Below are 20,769 nucleotides of genomic sequence, written 5' to 3' on the forward strand. Positions count from 1 at the left end.
CTTCCAGATGGCGTATTGTCGAACTGCGTGCCTGAAACTCATGTTGTCTCTCCCCAGTATGTATCATTTAAAACGTAGCGGGCCTCCGGGAGCCCGGCCTCGCCTTCCCCAGGCCCTGCGGACAGGGCCCGCCCCCAGCAGGTGCGGCAGTTAAATTCTCTCCTTGCTCCTCCATTCTGGGCTCAGCAGGAATCGTTGGGTCCAGCCTGCAACCTGTGGACCAGACAAAGGACTTCGAGTTTCCTGCCTTCCCAAGAGTTATGCTGAGTAGGTGGGATTTCTTAATTATTTGTGAGCGGCAGAAAGGATAGTTTCTGTTCGTTTCCCGAGCCTAATGCCCCACGGAAGGTAGCTCCCATTTTTTTGTGGGCTTGGGAGGAGAAAACGCGCATCAGCTGAAGTCACAAGGCTGCTTCTGTGAGGCAAGACAATTTTTTCATTAAAAAAAAAAACAACGGTTTTCCGTTGCAGTTGGCATACAATACAGTAAGCCTATTCATGAGTTTTCGGTGCACAGCGCAGTGATTAGACACGCACGTACGTTACTCATGGATCGCCCTGACTTGTCCAGTTCTGGGCTCAGGGGTTTGGATTCCATCCTTCTGTCTTCCTCCTGGCCTTTCTCCGCTACGATAGATTATCAGGTCCAACGTGGGCGCAGATATCCCCAGGCAGCGAGCCGCGGGCCCAGGTCTGGTTCGACCAGGACCAGGAAGCCAGGTTGAGCTCTTAGTTTTGTGGGACAGCGCCCCCCCTCTGCCAAGACTGAGCTCCGCCTGTGCCTCGCAAACCATGCTGTGCCCCGGGCAGTGTGTCCTAGGGCAGACTCTCCTCAGTGGCTAAACTGATCCTCGTAGGCTGAATGACTACAGGGAACAGCGGAACTTGGGGATTTGATCTTCCTCGCCCACCCACATCCGCTCCTGGAGGGCGAAGGAGCCGGATTTTCCCATTTCCACGTTTTCTTCTCTTAGAATCACAAAAGTGTGCTCTGGAAGGTCTCCTTTTTTGATACGCTCACTCTTGTTTTCTCCCGTTAAATAACAAATTGCTCTCAAAATGGCTTATTTTCGGTATTTTTTTTTCCTTCAGGGAACAAGATGAGAAAGCTTTGGAAATAAAGCATTTCATTTATAACCTATCCAGCAACCCACCATCGGTAATTCAAAATGATCATCCTATATAAATTGGTATCATTATACTTTGAGAGCCTTCCTGAGAAATAATATTTGCCGACCTCTGACTTGGCGATATGCTGCTCGGGAAGCAAGAATAAAAAGCTGGACCCTCTGTGCCCATGGCAGAGTCCTGTTCAGAACTTTTGGGAGAGAAACGGGTTAGAATTCTACCCAGGGTGGGGGAAAAAGCAGGTTTCCAGGTGGGAGTAACCAAACCAGAGCTCCTTCTTGTGTTATCCTTTATCGTATCATGTTCCCTGGGAGAGCCGGGACGCCTGCGTGTGCCCCTCCGTGAACCATCAATGTTATGAAGGATTCAGAGGGTCATGGCCTCGGGGGCTTTACACACGGGATTCTGGCTTGAGACCCAAGCAGAGCGGGATCCGGGGCAGGTATTTCAGGGGGAGAAAGAGGGGCTGAGAGGACATCAGGCACGTGACAGTTTCTGCAGAACCGGAACGGCGTGAGTCCGATGGCCTCAGCGAGGTGCCCTCGTGAGAATCCCAGCCCCGCTGGGCGCGGTGTGTGCATTGGAAATGCCAAAGCTGGCGCTCTGGCAAGTGGGCAGCTGGACTTCACAGGACCAGGCACACGCCACATGATGGCCGCCTGACAGAGGGTGGTCGGCAGGGACACGCAGGCAGGCGCGTGAAGCCGGGAACGGACGAAGCGTGCGTTTCCGTCGAAGGGGCCGGGGTGGTCCGTGCAGCGGCGGGTGTGCCTGGGGGTGGAAGCAGCCGGCAGGGAGGGGTTGGTGTCCGCAGGAGGTGGAGCCGGTCTGGACAGAGGGGCCGTGCCTCAGGAGGCCTTGGGGAGAGACGCTCTCCCTGCCGCCTTGCCGGCCAGCCGTCGGCCCGCGATGACGGCCAGCTGCACAAACACGGGCTGGAAGCCAGAGGAGAGGCCTGTGGCCACCCCCGCCCTGGACAGGCCCGCTGCCAACAGCAGCCCCCTGTGTTTGGAGCGGTTTTAGGGAAACAGGAAAATTACAGAGCGTTTTCCTGGGTTCTCTTCCTTTTGCACACCGTTGCCCTTGTGGCAGGATCTTGGATTAGTAAGGGACAGGCGACACAATTGATGAGCCAATATTGATACGTTAGTGAGGCAGCTAATACCCATCGTTTACATTAAGGGTCACTGGGCGAATTGCACAGTCGATGGGCTTGGACAAAGGCTATTCATGCTCCTCTTTATTGCTCCCCATAACATGCCCCCGACATGTGCAACCACGGATCTCTGCACAGCCTCCCTGGCCTGGACTTTTCCAGAACGGGACAGAGTTGAAATGACACAGTGTGAGGCCTTCCCCGATGGCCTTCTTTCACGTAGTCTGGTGCATCGTAAATATCTTCTCCTGGCTGGACAGCCCATATCTGTGTGCCGATGAAGAATATTCCCTTGTCTTCACGGACCGCACCTTCTGTATCCGACACCTGCCGAAGGACGTCTCGGTGGCTTCCAAGGCTTCGGCGATTGGCCACAAACCTGCTCGAAACACGTGTGTGCAGGTTCTCGTGCCTGTAGGTGTTATCACGGAAGTCACACTGTTTACAAAGGCACTTCTTCGCAGGATTTTGTTCACGCTGAGATAGTGGTAAATATAGGACAGGTGGATTCCATTTGAAATGGAGGGGCATGGTTGAGTGCCCTTTTGCAAAATACTTGTTGTAGCCCAGGGACAAGAAAACCCTCAATCCTCCGCTGCTTGCGGAGGCTATTATCTTGCTTAGAAATTACTTGTGTATGAGCCAAAAGGGGAACTTTTTCTCCAGAATACAAGTGAGGATCCAGTTGTGTTATTGGTTCTTCCTTTTCCAGCTCATTAAACTAATTACTGTTTGCAAAGTGATGGGGCATAAATTCGCACGAGAGCCAAGTAGCCCCACGCCCGCATGGGCCGGCGGTTTGCTTAGCTCTACCAACACCGCGGTGAAGCCGTGCGCGGCAGTGGCTCGTCACGGGAGGCGGGCCCCTCTAATGGGCCGCGTGCGGCTCATTCCTTGGTTCTGAGCGGGACATTTCTGGGAACGACAAGCCTTCTAGGAATGTTTATCACAGGAGGTAAAAAGTTAAGAGAGACTGAATGCACGGCAGTGGGCGGCATTGGCAATAAAGCAGCAAAAACACGCCTTGCCACAAAGGTCGTGGTCTTGCTTTGGCATCGGGACTCACCTGGGCCATGTCCGTGGTGGCACTGACGCTGGGTTCCTTCGGTCCTTTCCTGGGCCAGGTGGCTGGCGGGGGGGAGGGGGCCCTGGGGCGGAGGAGTATCTCCAGGAGCCGTGGCTCGGAGGCACTTGTCGCCAGTGATTATTTCTGCTGCAGAGGACACCGGGCATTCTCGTAGAAGGCCAGTTACTGGGGTCGTCCGGCAGTGGCAAGCTGGAGGCCACCCAGAACTCGGGGCCCGGGTCCAGACTAACGATGGCACAGGAAGCGGATGGGAACAGGTCGCCTCCTCATGGAGCGAGGCCTTGTGGGGACGGCAGGGTGGTTTCCAAGCTGGTCTGGAAAGAGCTTGAGAGAGCTGGAAAAGGAGAGCGATTCAGCGGCCGTGGTGGGTGGTGGGTGGCGGGCGAGAGTGGATACGGGCCCCCACGTGTCCCCGGACACAGCCGAGGGCGGCACTCGGGGTTTCTTGTCACCTTACGGAGCTCAAGCGGAAGAGGAGAGGGCGCACTGAGAAGCACCTACCAGTCACACATCCAAAAAAAATGGACTCAGAGTCTAACAGCCCAGCGTTCCACTGCATGCATTCACTTACTAAATTAAACCAGCAGCCTCCGGGCACGTAGAGCTCTGCGGAAACTATAAGTTGTACGCTGTTAGCTTGGCCATCATTTTCTTCTGCCTTGAGAGCCGGTGATAGCTTCCTCATCAGAGAGCCTATGCTCAGCCCCTTCTTAAGTCTTCACCCGGCTTCTGTTTTTGGCAAGTGGAAAATTGGAGCATCCATAGAAGGAGGCAGGGAGGTTCAAAAACTCTCGCGTGTCCTCGATCCACCCTTATTTAACCTACACCCCACACTCGCCTCGTGTTGGATTCAATGGAAGGAGACAGTGGTGATCAGATCATTTTATACGGATATTTCAGTGCATCGCTCTAATTTTTCCCCTTAATGTCTTTTTTGCTGCTCTGTGGTTCTCAGTGAGGCCACGCACGTGGCTACGCAGGGCTGGAGAGTCTGGGTCTTGCAGTCAGACGTGACTCTTGGTTTGCGGCTTTCTCACCTCCTCACTGTGTGAAATTGAGCAGGGCACTTACCTTCCCAGAGCTCAGCTGCTGTCACCTGTCAAGTGAATGACCAAAGAAACAACCGCCTATTTACTCGTAGGCTCAGTGTGGTCTAAACGCGTCACAAAACCCCGTGCGTGGACACGGTGCTGGAACGATCATAGCAGTGGTTCTTCATGGTGATATTGTTATGGTTTTGGAGTGGTGTTATTTGGGAGCAGAACGCAATGGTAGGTTTTGGGAAAGGAGGTGCGGACAAGAAAAAGGGATACACAAGGAGTATTGATGCTCCTGCAAGGTGCGATTGCACTGGGGTATCTACTGTAAGTATTAAAAGAAATAACTCATCATAAAATATCTGTAGGCAGATTTTTTCACACAAGAGGGACATCCGCGGTTTGGAGGCTGTTTTTTTCTCTCTAGTCCATAAGGACAAAGCACTTGGCTTCGTTGTAGCCTGAGGACCGTGGACGGCGAGCCCCTCTCTTCTTGCCTCTTCCTCCAAGGGACTCAGGACCGACGCGCCTGATTTTCATAGAACTTTTTAGCGGGTCTCTGTACAGAATCCCTCTATGATGCCCCTGGGTCCCAGCGATGCTTACAGATGTCACGTGGTTCCACGACCGAATCTCCTTGTGGTCCTGATCAGCCCTGCCCACGAGTCCTCCTGGTCACAGCACGGGCTCTTCTGGGACGAGGCAGGGAGAGCTGCATATAAAACAGTATCCCCCTCCTGCCCTAAGACAGAGGCAGACCCATCCAGAAGGGCCAAGGGGCACCCTTTCTTTTGTAAAGCTAGAACCGTTTTATAATGGATTATTTTCTTCCCTTCAGGGCAGATCTTGAACGTCCTCGAGGAGTTGAGACTGACGAATAACACCCTCGTCTACTTCACGTCGGACCAAGGAGCCCACGTGGAAGAAGTGTCCACCAAAGGAGAGGTCCACGGAGGGAGTAACGGGATCTACAAAGGTGAGCCTGCGCCTTACCGCTGGCCTCCTGGGCCTTCACAGGTCACGCTTTCCCAGTCTTACAGCCCTGGTGGTGTCCCCCTCACATTTGGCAACGGTCAGCACTTCCTTGTGTCTCAGCCATGGAACAGATGGTTCAAGAGGCCATTGCTGCTGTGGTCCCCAGGGAACTTACAAGCACACACACTGCATCTTCCGGTGCGGCGCACAAGACCCAGAGTGCACGTGGGTTCACGGATGACGCCGGGCACTCAGTGTGAACAGGAGCAGCCCCACCCAGCTGCGCTCTGTCACCGTACTCAGAGCGGTGGAGGTCCACACGCGTCTTCCTGCGCAAGTAACGCCGGGCGTCTCCATCCCGTTTCCACGAGGCAACAGCCTGCGTGGAGAGCGTGGAGTTCATTTTGTTTTATAGATGACAGCGTCCGCAGAGACGTAGTTCCAGGCTGCGTGCCCTGCGCTGGTTCGCCTGTTCACTCACCCTCTGCCCAAGGCCTGCTAGGTTCCAAGGTTGTGTTGTCGTGGCTGCTGGCAAGGCCAGGTCGTCTGTCACAGCAATGGGTGTGGCTAGCAAACAGTCCGTTCCTTAGGGAAGGGACATATCTGTGCTGCGGAGCCTCAGTTCAGGGACAGAGGCGACCCCGCGACCCCGCACTGCTGGCTGACGCATCTGTGGAAGGCAGATGACAGGCCGGAGGATGTGGGGCTGGCCTTTTGTTTTCATGGTGGACTTTTGCACACATGAGTGGGACGGGTGAGGAGGACAGCGTTAAGAGTCCGCACGGCGGTGGGGAGCTGCGGTTACCGCACCACCCTCAAAGCATGCGAGCAGCAACTCAGTTTTTTTGGTTGCTTGTCCTGTAAGAAACATAGTGAAAGTGTTAGAAATGGGAGGCTGTTTGGCTTGAGCGCTAGAGGTACCACCCACCTGCGACACGGTCCGAGAGTGTCCGCCGATGCTGTCCCGCAGAGCACTGTCCCTGTGTCTGGTCTCGTTGACCTCAAAGGCGCCGTGAAACGTCGTTAAAACAGAATGCCCAGAGGAAAGACACAGCGTCCTTGTAGCTGCAGGGCATGGCCGAAGGCTTCTCGAAGTCCCAGCGTCTCGTTCTCTGAGGCTGCGAACTCTCGTGTCGTGTGCGAACATGGAGGGATCCCCAGCTCGCTCTCCCCTCTGCAAAGGAGCGTCCTCTTCCGAACGATAACAGCTTCTGCCCTCAACCCAGACCCTTCGCAAAGGTCTTCCCTGTTCAAATGCGGCGATTCCCCTGTGCGCCCCCGGGCAAGTGGGCCAGGCCGTTTCAGGGATCCAACCTCTGGGCTCATTTCATAGAAGGGCTGCGGTCAAACCACCCTTCTGTAGGATTCAACGGGGTATTTGTTCTTGCACAGCAACATTGCACCGGCACTGCGGTCTGCTTCTAAAACATCATCACTCGCTAATGAGACCGGAGAGGGGATCTTGACGCCTGAATTCTCTTCTCACGTGTTTTAATGACACGTGTTGGCAGGATGCGCAACCTGTGTACACGTAGATACAGGAGAACGTTATCCTTGCCAAGGCCATCTTACTGAGGGGAACTGGGAGGTAAAGGTGGGGTCCGATGTGACCTTGACCCCAACCCCACAGAAGGTTCGGCGAGCTTGGTGAGGCCTCTCATGTGCGAGATCCCCAAACACTGACTTTCGAGCAGCCTCTAGAATGACTTGCGTTCTGCCCACGTGTTCGGAAGGATGGCGTCCACCCCACAACTCCGGTGGGCTAGGTCACAACCCCGACTGCCATGTAAGGAATTAAGAGGCCGTCCTTTACGTTGCAGTTGCCGGTCAGTCTGACAGTATTTTCCCACTGCCTTGTTAGGAGTTCCATCGGGGCAAATAAATAGCCGCCGCACCCTGGGCCAGGCCCGCTGTGACCGGCGTGTGTGCGCGCTCTTGCTCCCCTGCCCCACGTGCCCCTGGTGGAGCTCACCGCCCGGACCACCCCACGCTTCACTCAGGGTCTCAGCCCCCGGAGCCGGGGTCCTTTGACCCTCAAAGGTCTGTCTTTGACCCGCCCGGACTACAAATTCCAGCAGCATGTCCAGTGCACGCTGCCTCTGAGTGTTGGCTGACCCCGATCCGCGTTTCCCAGCTCCATCCCCGCCGGCCTCCGGCGGGCTCCCCGTCTCCTAAACATGTCTCCGCGGCGGTTTCTGCGTGGTCTCCCCAGCCCTCCTCTGCTGCCTGCCATCTCGCCTCCTCCCGGCACCTGGGGCCTCCAGCACACACGCGCCCCGTCTTCTCCATTCCGTTTCCTGGGGCTGCTAACAAGGCTCCACAACCCAGGGGGCTTAACGATGCCCGCAAACGTTCGCCTTGTCAGTCTGGGGACCAGGCTGCCCGTGGGGGCTGTTGGGGACCCGCCACCCTTGTCCGTTTGCCCTTCTCGCCATGCCTTGGCTTGTAGGCACATCACTCCAACCTCTTTCTTCAGCTTCACGTGGCTCTTCTTTCTTCTTGAAACGCTCTACTCCCACCCGCTAAGAATGGAATGGGAGGCCATCACCTTGCACTGTGGCCGTACAAGGTCCTAGCACAACGTGACGCCGCTTCCTTCTCTTCCCCCTGCCTTGGCTTCGGGTCCCCCAGCTCCTGAATCTGGCCGCCACCTCGGGCCTTCCCACCGGCAATGACAGGGCGGTGCAGCCGTAGGTCCACAGTTGTGACGATGGAAAACAGTTTATGCTTGTATTATTATTGATTCGTGATTGGGTTGCTTTCCGTACGAGCAACTGCAAACCTCCTTTCGCCCCATCCTGTCTACAGACTTAAATAGATAGTTATGTGATGTTCTTGACAACAGTCTGTGAAGCGTGTCGAGGCGAGGAGGCAGGTGCGAGAGGAGAGGGTTTGTCGTGGGGAAGAGTAGCGTCGCATTCTCTTGAGGAAACTTCAACAGCGAGGCCGTGCACGTGCGAAGGATACTTGAGAAGGTCCGATTGCAGAGAGGACCAAGGTTTACAAGGAAGACGTAGGTATTTTCAGTGACAGCTCGTACCTTACTGGAGACACGTGAATGCAGGGGAGAGGCCCTGTGGCATTCAATTTTTAGCAAAGAAAGGATGGATAGGGTGCATTTACGCAATCTGAGTCGGCAGGAGGGACTTGAGAGAGAGGATAAAATTAGCAAACACCGCGAACATGGAAGTGCCATTGGCAGTGATTGGGCGTGTCCACATAAGGGGATGATCCAACTGCGGAACGTCCTGTCTCGGAGGACGCCGGGCAGAATAATTAGAATGGCACCGCTTTGTTCTGACACACCCTGCGGGGGGAGCTTCCGAGCCCCGTGTTCCGGGCGGCGGCGTTCGGGCCCGTGGTTGAGGACACCATGCCGGAAGGTCTACCGCGAATCGGGTGACTTGGAATAACACGTATCATGTTGTCGTTCTGGAGTGGAGGTGTCCACGGTGGGCCCCACAGGGGTCCAGTCGAGCTGCCGGCCGGGCTGCGTAGCTTTCTGAAGGTTCTCGGGGTGAGCGCGCTCGCTGCCTTTCCCAGCGCCTCCTGTCACCTGGCGCCCCCGCCTTGCCACCGGTCCCGCCTTCAAAGCCATCAGCACAGTGTCTCCCAGGGCCTCGGTCCCCAAGCCTCTGCCGGTGCTGCTCCTGCCTTCTGCTCTGTCCCTCATAAGGACCTTACTGATGACCTTGGACTCACACAGAGAGTCTCCATATTCTCCCCTTTTGCCAGACTAGGTCCTGCACCCCAGTTTCGGGGATGGTGTGTGAGGAAAGGGGGCGGGGGGGCGCTGGTACAAAGTCGGCGTGGGATTTGAACGCTGATGCCAAGGTCCTTGTGGGGCGTCCTCTCTTGCCGAATGTCCCTGGTGGCAGAGCCGTCATTGAGGACCCCACCCACAGCAGTGCCTGCATCACAGGCTGCTTTTCTACCACAGCGTTTTCTCTGTCCCCACGATATTCTCCCACAGGGACCGCTGAAGAGTTCGTTGACCTGAGCCCCCTGTGAGCACAGAGATGGCTCAGCTCGCCCTGTGGCTTCTGCTTTGCCTTTCAGGAGGGAAAGGAAACAACTGGGAAGGAGGAATCCGGGTGCCGGGCCTCCTGCGGTGGCCGGGGCTGATCCAGGCCGGAGTGGAGATCGACGAGCCCACCAGCAACATGGACATATTCCCCACGGTGGCCAAGCTCGCGGGGGCGGCGCTGCCTGAGGACAGGTACCGTGGCTCGGAGGCGCGGGGCGGTGTCTTGTTCAGACTGCGCCGTCAGGCGGGCTCTGGTTTCCCTGCGGGACTGGTCGTCCGCATCCAGTCGTGGGACTCGCTGGGGGGCCCGCGGACGCCTAGACCCCGCTGCCAGCTCCGTTACCCCGGTGGAAAGTGAGCTCCCAGGCTGGCATGTGGAGGGTGGTCTGGAACGGACAGGCCCCTTGCAGCCTTCTGCTGACCCTGGGTCTCCCGCGCGGGCCCACCGTCCTCACCCGAGGGCCCCTGGCAGCGTGCCCCTGGCCTGCCACCTCTGCCCGCGCACCGGGCTGGAGCAGCCCTTGGCGGCCGCGCCCAGGAAGGCAGCTCGCTCCCCAGCTAAGGGCCCGCCCTCCCAGTGTCTGCGGTGCGCGAGTTCTAAAGGTAAGGCCTTTCTCTGGCATTTCAATGCAGCTCCCTACAAGCGGTCCGGGGTCTCTCCCCGAGCGTCATCGCCCACCTGAGGACTCGCGAGGGATGCACGCTGACGGATTGTTCTCATTAGCTCGGTGGCAGCCCCGGCTGATGGGAGGGAGGGAGGGACCAGACGCATAGCCACAGCTCAGCCAGGGCGCGTCCTGGGGAGGTGGGCTCACCTCCCGGGGGTCACAAGCTTGTTCCAGCGCTCGTATTTCTATGTGTGGTTTTCAGGTGTCTACTTTCATTGAGCCTCCGCCACCCCAGCGCACAAGCATGCATATTCTCTCTCTCTCTCTCTCTCTCTCTCATACCTACACACACACACACACACACACACACGAAAGGAAGCGCTATGCAGCTCAGCCGTTCTGAAACTTTGTAGGCTGAACGCCCATGTCCACATTTGTTCTTTTAATGCTCTTTAGGGATATGTTTATTGACTTGAGAGGCAGAGGAACATCGATGTGAGAAACATCGATCAGGTGCCCCCTGTGTGCTCCGCGACTGGGGACCGAACCCACAACCCAGGCACGTGCCCTGACCGGGAATTAAATTGGCCACCTCTTGGTATACGGGATGATGCTCCAACCAACTGAGCCACCTGGCCACGGCCCACGTACACTCTTGAATGATCCAGGCACCCAAAGATCGTTTGTTTATGTGGGCGTCGTGTTATCTGTCAACGTTCACTGTATTAGCAAGGAAACCTCAACAGCAATGTTGAAACACAAGCGCCCCCAACCCCTCCTTCCTGTGGAGGACACAGTGCAGACCGCACCCCAGCCACATGGCCCCGGGGGCGCCCGCTGCGTGCGCCCCAAACAGTGACGTGTGGAAGTGAAAGAGCAGCGGGTCTGATGGCCTTTGTGTACAGAGAAGGCCCATCGGATCGTGACCACAGAACGTCGTGGCGGTTTGTGTGCATTCGCAAGTGCTTCGGTCCCTCTTCTGCAAATGGGACACTATGAAAACAGCGCCTACGGCCAGTGTCGAGGGAAACGTGCCCCTGGCGGTCGGAGGCAGGGGCCGCAGGGACGAGCCCGTGCGGTGCACAACCACCCCAGTCCTTGGCGAGCTTAGACGCCCCTTCCACGTGGCGCTCCATGGCGTCACTTGCGATTTTCCAGGGCAGGAAGGAGCCCCTTTCTGACCGCCCGTCCTTCCTGAGCGCGGCGAAGGGGCGGCTTCCCCAGCAGCGTGACAGAGCGCCTGCTCTCAGGGAAGACCAGGTGCCGCGGAGGCTTGATTTAAAAAAAAAAAAAAAGAAATTAAAAAACAAAAAAAGAGGTAGTGCTGCATTCGAACAAGAAGACGTTTGCAGAAGAGGCTGTGCTTCCCTCCACGTAAAAACATCTTAAATATTTCGCTTTTAGGTAAGAAAAGGATGACGTGCGAGGTGGAGTCATTTTTTTTTTTTTTTTTTAAGGGAAAGCCTGCCTTCCCGGACCAGGAGGCAGTTCTGTCACCCAGGGCTCCTGGGAGAGAGCAGTTTTCCGTCATTGTGGGCGTCTGTTAGTTTCAGGGGTGCAGGATAGCGGTGAGAGAATCATGGTCTTTACACAGGGACCCCCGATAGTTCCAGGATCCCCGGGGCCCCTTCGTTGTCACAGGACGAGTGACCCTCTTTCCTGTGCTGGACTTCCACCCCATCCCTAGGCAGGAACTGCCCAGCCCTGTCTTGGCGAATGTCAACAGCGCCGCAATGACCGCAGGGCGCCTGTATTGTTTCCAGGTAGTGTTTCGTGTTTGCTCACATACATGCCCAGCCGTAGACCCGCCGGGTCGGCAGGCCGTTTCCTGTGGGCTTTGGCGGGGAAACGCCACACCGCCCTCCACCGCGGCTGCCGCAGCCTGCAGTGCCGCCCGCAGTGCCCGAGGGTCCCCTCTGCCCACGCCCTCACCGGCACCTGCAGTTGGTTGATGGAGCGGCGGCAGCCATTCTCACGGGGGCGAGAATGTGTTCTTAAATCAAGTGTTGCATTTTGATGGCTTCTGACCACCAAACAAACCGACCCACAAAGGCAAAACAGCTTCAAGAAGTAGAGGTAGAGATTGTGTGGAAAAGTGGGGGTTGGTCCTTGCTCTCGAGGGGTCACCGAGAAGCCTGCGGTGCCCTTGAGGGGAAGGACAGGGCGAGGTGGCTGAACCCCTGTCCCGCTCTCTACGCTTCGGGTCATGTGTCCCCACTGGCTCAGGCTCAGGGCTACCTGCAGCTTCCTCTGTCATCCCTTCCTCTCTCCGCACGCTGTTCCGGATCACGGGGTATTAAGGACTGCGTCTTTCTCGGAAGCGATTGGAAAGGAGTCAGTGCCACTCTGGGGTAGAAGTAGTGTTTCAGGGGACACGCTGCCTCTGAGTAGACCTGTCAGTCTGCCCTGGGCCTTTCCCTTTCTCGCAAGACACACGGGAGTGCAGGCTTGGGACGTGACCAAGGCTCTCTTGTTCTTATTTTTAACGTACGGTCAAGGCATACCTTCCGTCCATAGACATCCCCGCAAGGCATGAGGAATACTGAGGACGCATTTTGGGGTTTTTAGCGACACCAAAATAAACCACAGACAAAGCTCAAGGGATGGAGCCTTCCTGAAGAACGCTTCCCCAAATTAGACAACCAAGCGAAACGTCCAGTTGCGGCCGGGGTGACAGGCAGGGAGTATGTTTCTTCAGAGGAGGCGCGTCCACAGGGTAAAGCCTCCAAGCCATTCCGGGGCACTCCTGGGTGGCTCCGAGGCTGGCGGTTTTATCACATCAAAGATTTCAGTTCTCTCGTGATTGTGTCTGTGCACCTCAAAACCAAAGCGTAGGCTTTTATCCATTCCTTTAAACTCCAAATGATCTCTCACGTTCCTGGTCACCTGTTGTCTGTAGCTGTTGTTTGCAATCTGCAAAGTTCCCTTTCTCGGCTTAGGTAGAGATCCCGTGGTAGAAGAGATACACCACGTGGTCAAAAGCAGGTTTATAGTTGTTTTAATGGAAAATAATACGATCCTGAATAAATATGAGCACAAGACGCAGCTGCGTTTCGCGTACTCACAACTGTGGACCTACGTTTGCCCACCGTGCGCAGGCAACCCCTGACCCCTGTGGACGTGAGGGGCGCCACCCACCCGCACAGTGGAAAATGTGGGTCCAACTTCAGTCAGTCCTAATGATGCGTGTTTTACAACGGCGGGCGGAGCCTTGAACAAAGCGGATTTGAAGTTGGGTCGATTGAACCGTGAGGGTCGATTGAGGAACGTCTGTGCGGAAGCGGCCCCGCGTAGCTCCCACTGCCGTTCCTCAAGGGTCGGCGGTGTTGGTGTTCGGGAGGCATCAGTCCCCGGGGGCTTCACGTCACCCTTACGATCACCGATTAACTCCTTCTGACTTCACTGACGTCCACGCAAGCCGAGTTTCCCCACGCTCTCTGTTAGCTTTCTTTAACCCAGTTTGCCAGACGTTCTCATTTCCAGGAGACCTGCGGTGTGGGAATAAAGCGCTGTCATTGCCAAGGCCAGAGGCAGAAAAGCAGGTTTAGGAGCAGCAGCTGCAAGCAGTTGAGAGAGTAGATGCCCAGCCAGCTGCGCCCCTACTGCCCCCAGGCTCTCGCTCGTCTGGTGACCTTGGATAAGTTACCTCTTCTCTCTGGCCTGTGTTTCTTGATCTTGCCATGCACTGCTAACAGCGCTGATGCACGGTGTCCTTTGAAGGATTACACCTGAGCACCGCGGGCCTCATGGGATGGAGTCTGTCCCCCAACAGAGGCCCGTGAGCACGTTCGTGTTGGTTCCTTAGCTACGGCGACGCGGCTCCGTCCTGCGCTCCTTCCCAGGAAGCCTGACTCGGGAGTCAGGGCGTGTCCACCCAAGCCCAGGCAGGATGCGGCCGCCCACGCCTAACGCCCTCCCGGTTTGTCACGCAGGATCATCGATGGCCGGGACCTGATGCCCCTGCTTGAAGGGAAAAGCCAACGCTCGGAGCATGAGTTCCTCTTCCATTACTGCAACTACTTCCTCAACGCTGTGCGCTGGCACCCGCCTAACAGTGAGTGAACCCGCCTTTCCATACCTCTGCCCTGGGCGCCACGGGCGCTCCGTGTCCCGGTGAATCCCAAGGGGTCTCTGACGGGGACCGTGTGGGGCTTTGAATGCTCCCTCCCCTGTTCTCGTATTCCTCCGGGCCCAGTCATTGTGCGGGTAGGACGTCAGCGGGCTGAGCAGTCCCCGCGTTTATACCAGGGCTTGGTGGCTCCTCCCTCAGAACAGGAAGCGCAGGGGGGCCACAGGACACGCGGTCCCTTCCTGCGCAAACAGCCGCTGGTCCACACACCCGCCCCCCTCTGCTCTCAGCCCCGCTGTCCTGTGCTCGGCCGATGGCTGGTGAGGGCTTGTAGCTTCCTCCGCCTGGAAGGGCCTTCCTTGCTTCTTCCCGGACAATGCTTTTCTGTCTCCCGGAGCCCCTCGGAAACGCCACACTCCGCGCGTGCCCTCTGAGAGCTGTGTCGGTCCCGTCGTTTTGTGCGTGGTCCTGACCCGCGTGGAGATGCTTCCCTGCTCTGTCCCCCGAGCCTCGGACGTGGCGGGTCCTACCCGTCGGTCTGTTCTCACGGAGCACGTGGACTTCGTAGACTTAGACCTTTACCACGCAGCTCACGTGCGTGGATGTCGGCGGGCTCCCCCCGCGGGGTGTGGTGTCCTTCAGGTCGTGCGCTCTGGCAGGGATGGGGTTCTCCGGCGCCAGGTTGAGGGCTGTTCTCTAACAAGCCCGGAGGGGCCCGTGGAACCAGGGGATTAGCCTAAGGATGCTGATTGGTGTCAGGTGTGTGTTTTTCCATCTGGTTAAACTTAAAACTGCAATAATGTTCACGTCACCAAGACACCTAAGAGTCGGCGGAAAGCCAGCAAGTGTTCATGCAACTGTTGTGTCTTCTCGAGGTAGACGCTGAGGTTGGGCGTTCCGTTTACTCTTCAGAGGATAAATTACAGCGCCCCTTTCTCTGTTCTGTTCCGGGGTTCAGCTCCTGAAGCCTCGTCTCTCAGGACGCGTCGGAACTTCCGACCAGTAGCTCCTTCTTACCTTCGGGGAGTGTATGAGAAATGGAAAGTGTCTCTTTTTGCAAGTGATGGAAGTGGCTGGTTGCTGTGTGGATCCGCAGGTTTCCGGGGCGGCGGGGGAGGGTAACCCGGCCGGGGCCTGACGTGGGATCCTTACCCTGGGGACCCATGAGAAGTGAGACGCCGCCCCAGTCGTCCTGTGGGAGCGCTCCCGCAGGGGTCCGAAGCAAAGACAAGCAGCCGCCTGCCTCTTGGCAAAGGGTTTTAAAAACTCAGACCGGAAGACTCTAAAGGGCAAACACCTGCCTGTCGTTACCAAGCACTTCCTCAGAAAACTTAGTTTTGTTTCTTTATAATATTTTACGGGCTGTGCCGGGCCCGCGACGCTGATTCCCCCCGTTGCCCGCCTCCAGCAGTCTCCCGCCGCTGTCCGTGTCCATCGGCCACGTGTGCCTGTTCTGTGGCTGCTCGGCATCCCAGGCTGCTGTGCAATTTCCCTTCCGCGCACGCTGGCCGCAGCGAGCGCCGGGCCCCTCCCGGGCGCGCCTCCTGACATCCCTGCGCGCTCTCTGGGTTTTCAGCACGCCACGGCTCGACGCCCACGGCCCATTCAAAACGCTCCCCCCGCACCCCCGCGCGGCGTGCTCCGCCAGCGCCGCAGGGCTTCCCGCACGCTCTGGTCTGTGCCGGCCGCAGCCCGGCTGGCCTGGGCCAGGCGCCGGTCCCTGAGGCCGCCGTGTCCCAGAGAAAGCTTCTGAAGCAACTGTCTCCCACCGAGGAGGACAGGCGGCCGAGGAGTGGACAAGGACCTTCACGCCACCTGCTTCTGCAAAATACTCGCACCGCTTGCCCTTTGCTTCCCGGCTTCCCCCTCCAAACCCCAGCACAGCCTGCGTCCGCTGGCGCAGGCCGGTCCGACGTCACAGCTGTCCGGGCACGGCGCACCCCCGTGGCAACAGCGTGCAGTTAATTCCATTAACGCATTTTGTGTTTGGATCAGTGACTCGCTAAATGCTTACAATTATAACAGTCGCTGTGGCTATGACACACGCAAATCATCCAGGCAAAGTACATCGCCGCGCGATGCTTGCCGGCGGCTGACACGCCGCGATGGATGCGAAACATCGGCCAGGGCAGCCTGAGAAAGGACATGTGTCCTGCGTAGCTGGTTCCAGTGGGTCCACGCACATGCGTTGGGTTGCTCTCGGCCGCCCGCTTCCCAGCCAGCCACGGTTTCTAGGCCTCCGTCGGGGGATGTCTGCGTAGCAGGGAGCTCTTCGCACAGCGGGAGTCGTGGGGAGAGCCCGGGAAACACATCCATCATCGCCTAATGGCTTGAAAAATCGTTTTCGAAAACTTTCCCATTTGGGGATTTCATGGAACACAGAACTTACATTTTCAAAACAATCTCACCCTCCTGCCCTGGGGCCAACGGCTTCCCCTAAATTGGAGTGTTTAATCCTTTTATTAAGCTGTAACACCGACACGAGGTGGTTCCGGCTCGATGATTTTTAGTAAATGCACGGAGTCCTGCCTGTCGAGTGACAATCTCCCATCAGAAGCTCCGCGCCAGCCCCCCCGATCAGATCACCCCCGTCCCCTCCGCAGGCCCTCCTCGCCCTTGGGCCCACGCTCGGGGGCGGGCGGGGGGGGGCCTGGGACACATTTGTGCCTTCTCAAGGCTGAGGAAACGACGTGTTCACGGAGGCCCCGGGGGTGGCTTTGTGCTCGACGGCCGGGCGTGCGTGTCTGTCACCCGCGCACGTGTTAGCAGGGAGCCTACCTGCCCCTCCCGTTCCCTCTGAACCAGCCACGCGTGGGCTGCACGTTGAAAACGTGGGCGCGGGAGTACAGGAGGGCACCGCCCCGGGAGCTTGTCCCCTGCCCGTCCCCACATACTTACCGTGCGTCCGCTCGACGTTGCCAGGCTGGAAGGTTTGCGGGACTCGGACGAGCGCCCTGCTGGAGTTGGGTGCTGAAGCCAGTGGGCTTTTATCCTCTCTCCCTACAACAGGGCGCCATGAGCTCGAGACTGGGACCCGTAAGGAGGACAGAGGCAGAGGGACGGAAGGGCGGGGCGGGGCGGGGCGAGCCGGGTCTGGAGTGAGGGAGACAGGGCGCGGCTCGTGCGCCTGCTCCCAGCCCCGGGCAGCGAGATGTCCGCGTGGGGTCTGGTGGGCGGTGACTCTCAGGGCGGTTCCCCTGTGGCGCCAACCTGTGTCCTTGTCCACTGCAGGCTCGTCCATCTGGAAAGCCTTTTTCTTCACGCCCAATTTCACCCCCGAGGGCGCCAACGGCTGCTTCTTCACGCACGTGTGCTTCTGTTTCGGGCATTTTGTCACCCGCCACCACCCGCCGCTGCTCTTTGATCTCTCCAAAGACCCCAGGGAGACGACCCCGGTGACCCCGGACACCGAGCCCCGGTTCTGGGACATCCTCGACACCATGCAGCAGGCGGCCGACCGCCACACACACACCGTGCAAGAGGTCCCCAACCAGTTGTCCTCGCAGAACCTTCTCTGGAAGCCGCGGCTGCAGATGTGTTGCTCCTCGTCCTCCGCCCTGTCGTGCCAGTGTCCCCAGGGGAAGCAGGGCAGGGGAGGGAGCCGGTAGCCCCGGGTGCCAGGGGATGTGAGCGACGCACAGTGCCCGCCCCGCCCCTCCCGTGACAGAGGCACGGGCGGAGAGCCACTGTGCAAACGCAGCACAGCCAGCGCCTTGGACTGGGATCCCTTCTCTCTTTAGGCACCCAAGGGCCCCTCAAGAGCCCCACAGGGACCCCGTGGGCAGAAAAATCAAGGGTACCAGGACGGAGAGGGACAAATGCTGGGCGGATGCCTTCCACGGTCAAGTACGTGCCCTTGTGTAAATGCACGAGGGCGCAAAATGGGGTCCCACTGCAGGGTAGGCAGAGGCGAAGGCGGCGCGCAAGGTCGCCTACGTGCCCTGCCGCGCATGGGCGTGAGCGGCCGCCGGAGGCTCCGTTCATTCCACCCTCCGATGCGATGCCTCAGGCGGCGTGACCCCGCCGGGTCCCCAGTGCCGCAGAGCACGGTTTACCGAGCGGTCTGTGAACCTTGACCTATGCCGGGGGAGAGTGCGTGAAGAACCCTCTCTTGGACTAGTCACAGATACCGCCACGTTCCCATCGAGTGACTGGAAGGCGATCGCTATCAGTATTAGTGAGAACACGCCAAATATTATTCGCAATGGATGTATTTATAGAGGCACCAATTCTTTCTTTCCTCAAGCAAGCGAAGAGATTTAAAATACGGAACTAGCTGATAATCACTATTTCACTAAAATCGGTAGACAGCCAGGATAGATAGACTTTTACTTTTAATGGGGATTTCTCGTGCCAGAAATTGCTCAAAAATGTCTCATACTGTTTAAGAAACGATTCTTGTCGAAGAGCGCATTGGCATGTGAATGATGTCTTAGGATTATTGCTGATATTATCATACATAAGTTATGGAAAGCCACTGTATGAGCTTACTTTTTAAGATAATCATGTTCACTCAAAGCTTAAGGTATTCAATACAAAGGCACTTCCAGACACTTTATGAGGTGGGACTGTGTGTCGGAGGGTTTAATAACTTGAAGCATGTACATAGATAACATAAACATATATTTATGTATAGAATTAACTGTTTAATCTGCACAATGTTAAGAGAAAATGAAGGATACATATCGTACAAATGGAAAATTGAATGATTTTGCTCAGGAGAGACCTTCTCTATTTTTATTTTTCTAAAGAAGTTTTATCAAATTCATCGAGGTGATGATCGTGGCTAAGAAAAGGACATAGGTTTCAGGGGCACAATTCTATAACACGTCACCTGTATATTGTGTTGTGTGTTCACCCCCCCCAGTGACGTCTCCTTCCCTCACCACGTGTCCCCCCCATTTACCCTCTTCTACCTCCCCCATCCCCTTCTCTCCGGTCATCACCCTCCTGCTGTCTGTGTCTCTGAGTTGGTTTTTTGTTTGTTTTATTCTGCGGAAGACCTAATTTCAGCCACTTGCCTTCACAGCATGCATTGGTAGTCATTCCTGAGTTATAGAGCCAAGTCTTAGTGGACTCGGAAGCTTTAAGCACATCCTAACCCTTTATCTTCCGAGCATTTCAACAGTCAACCTATAGCGGGCGCTATTTTACACGGTCGTGAACTCAGCGTGAAGGGCGGGCTCATGGCCCACGAAGCCCAGTCATGAAGGACTCAGGAGACAAGGCCGACGTGAGCTGCGCCGTGAAGGAAGGCGGCAAGGACCGGGACCGCCTTTGGCCTGTGTCTGGAGAATGTTACGTGTCACGTGAGACCCTCCGGCCCAGGCTCCTCCCAACCTCGTTGTCCTGTTCACGTGACGTCGAAATAAAACTGTCCCTGGCAATGAACGTGGTGTGTTCTGGTGCCCTGATTCCTCAGATGCGGCTCCGTTCGGCAAGGGGGTGGCGTGTCTGCTGCCAGGCGTTCCATCTCTAAGGCGCAAAGGGCGGGGGGATGCAGAGATGGGCAAGAAACCATGGAGCCGCCGACCTGCGTGACCCCAGAGCCCAGTGAGGTCCCAAGGTCCATCATGGCCCCTGGCCCGGCCTTTTCTAGAGGGTCACCAAAAATGGCTTTCAAAAATAATTCTCTTATTCCCATCACCCCCTTGCCCTTTGGCAACCATCAAGCTGTGTCTTGGTTTCTTTTTAATCTTCACCCAAGGCGATACGTATTGATTTTAGACAGAGTGGAAGGGTAAAGAGCAAGAGAAAGAAACGTTGATGGGCAAGAGATGCATCAACCAGCTGCCTCTCGTACGCACCCCGACCGGGAATCGAACCCACAACCTGTGTACGCGCCCTGACCAGGGATCGAGGCCTCAATGGGCTGGTGCACAGGAGGACCCTCCAACCAACTGAGGCCCCCAGCCGGGGCTCAGCTTGCGTTTTACATCCAGGGGTGTGTTTCTCTTCTGTTTATTTAATTCATGGATATGTACAATTACTGGTTTCCTTTAGCTTCCACATGTAAGGGAAATCGGACAGCGTTTGTCTTTCTCTGTCTGACTTATTCTACTTTGCATAACACCCTCCACCTCTGTGGCCAGCATGACAAATGGCAAGAGTCTGTTCTTTTCCATGGCTGAGTGGTAGTCCATTGCGTATATATATGTGCCGCATCGTCCTTAAGCAAAATCTTCTATCAGTGGACTCCTAAGATGTCTTAGTTTCTTTTACAGTCTGCCTTTAATAAAAAAAATGTTTCAGCAGGTAAAGGTGATAGGCCCAGGGTACCCACACAGTCATAAAACAGTTTCCGTGTGTGTTTGTGTTTTAACATTGTAGGGTTCCGTGTAACATTTTTGTCCTCGCACGGAGCCGGATGCTTTTACAGTCTGGCTTCGGCGCCCGTCCTGGCGGGCCCTGCAGAGAGACGAAGCTGTGCCTGGCAGCACAGGCATTGGCCGCAGACGAGTTGGACGCGTTTAAAATTAGACCCAGAAAGCCTTGCTCTCTGTCTGTGGACGGGGTCGCTTTCCAAGACCGCGGACCCAGGAACAGCCGCCGGAGCGGTGAGCAAGAGAAGGGCGCGTATCAGGGGCTCTGCACTTGGATGGGGTCTCCTGCGACCGGGCAGTTCTGGGTAAAAGCTGGACTGTGTCCCCAGGAAGGCAGGCAGGGGATGAGTGACAGCAGG

The 20,769-nt window shown here is 56.7% G+C and overlaps 1 protein-coding gene across 2 annotated transcripts in view; it reads left to right on the forward strand.

Annotated features, from left to right (window-relative positions):
- STS (steroid sulfatase) overlaps nucleotides 1-19,351 on the forward strand; it is a 77,608-nt gene extending 58,257 nt beyond the window's left edge. For both annotated transcript variants that reach the window (XM_054581027.1, XM_054581028.1), the window contains exons 7-10: nucleotides 5,247-5,384; nucleotides 9,443-9,602; nucleotides 13,951-14,072; nucleotides 17,319-19,351. In XM_054581027.1, coding sequence (XP_054437002.1) covers nucleotides 5,247-5,384; nucleotides 9,443-9,602; nucleotides 13,951-14,072; nucleotides 17,319-17,695 — 797 coding nt within the window. In that variant the 3' untranslated portion in view covers nucleotides 17,696-19,351. The remainder of the gene's footprint in view (nucleotides 1-5,246; nucleotides 5,385-9,442; nucleotides 9,603-13,950; nucleotides 14,073-17,318) is intronic.
- Nucleotides 19,352-20,769: the final 1,418 nt, after the last annotated feature.

Source organism: Pteronotus mesoamericanus, unplaced genomic scaffold, assembly GCF_021234165.1.
Source record: "Pteronotus mesoamericanus isolate MK-2021 breed Mesoamerican mustached bat unplaced genomic scaffold, CSHL_Meso_final contig_65, whole genome shotgun sequence".
Taxonomy (NCBI): Eukaryota; Metazoa; Chordata; class Mammalia; order Chiroptera; family Mormoopidae; genus Pteronotus; species Pteronotus mesoamericanus.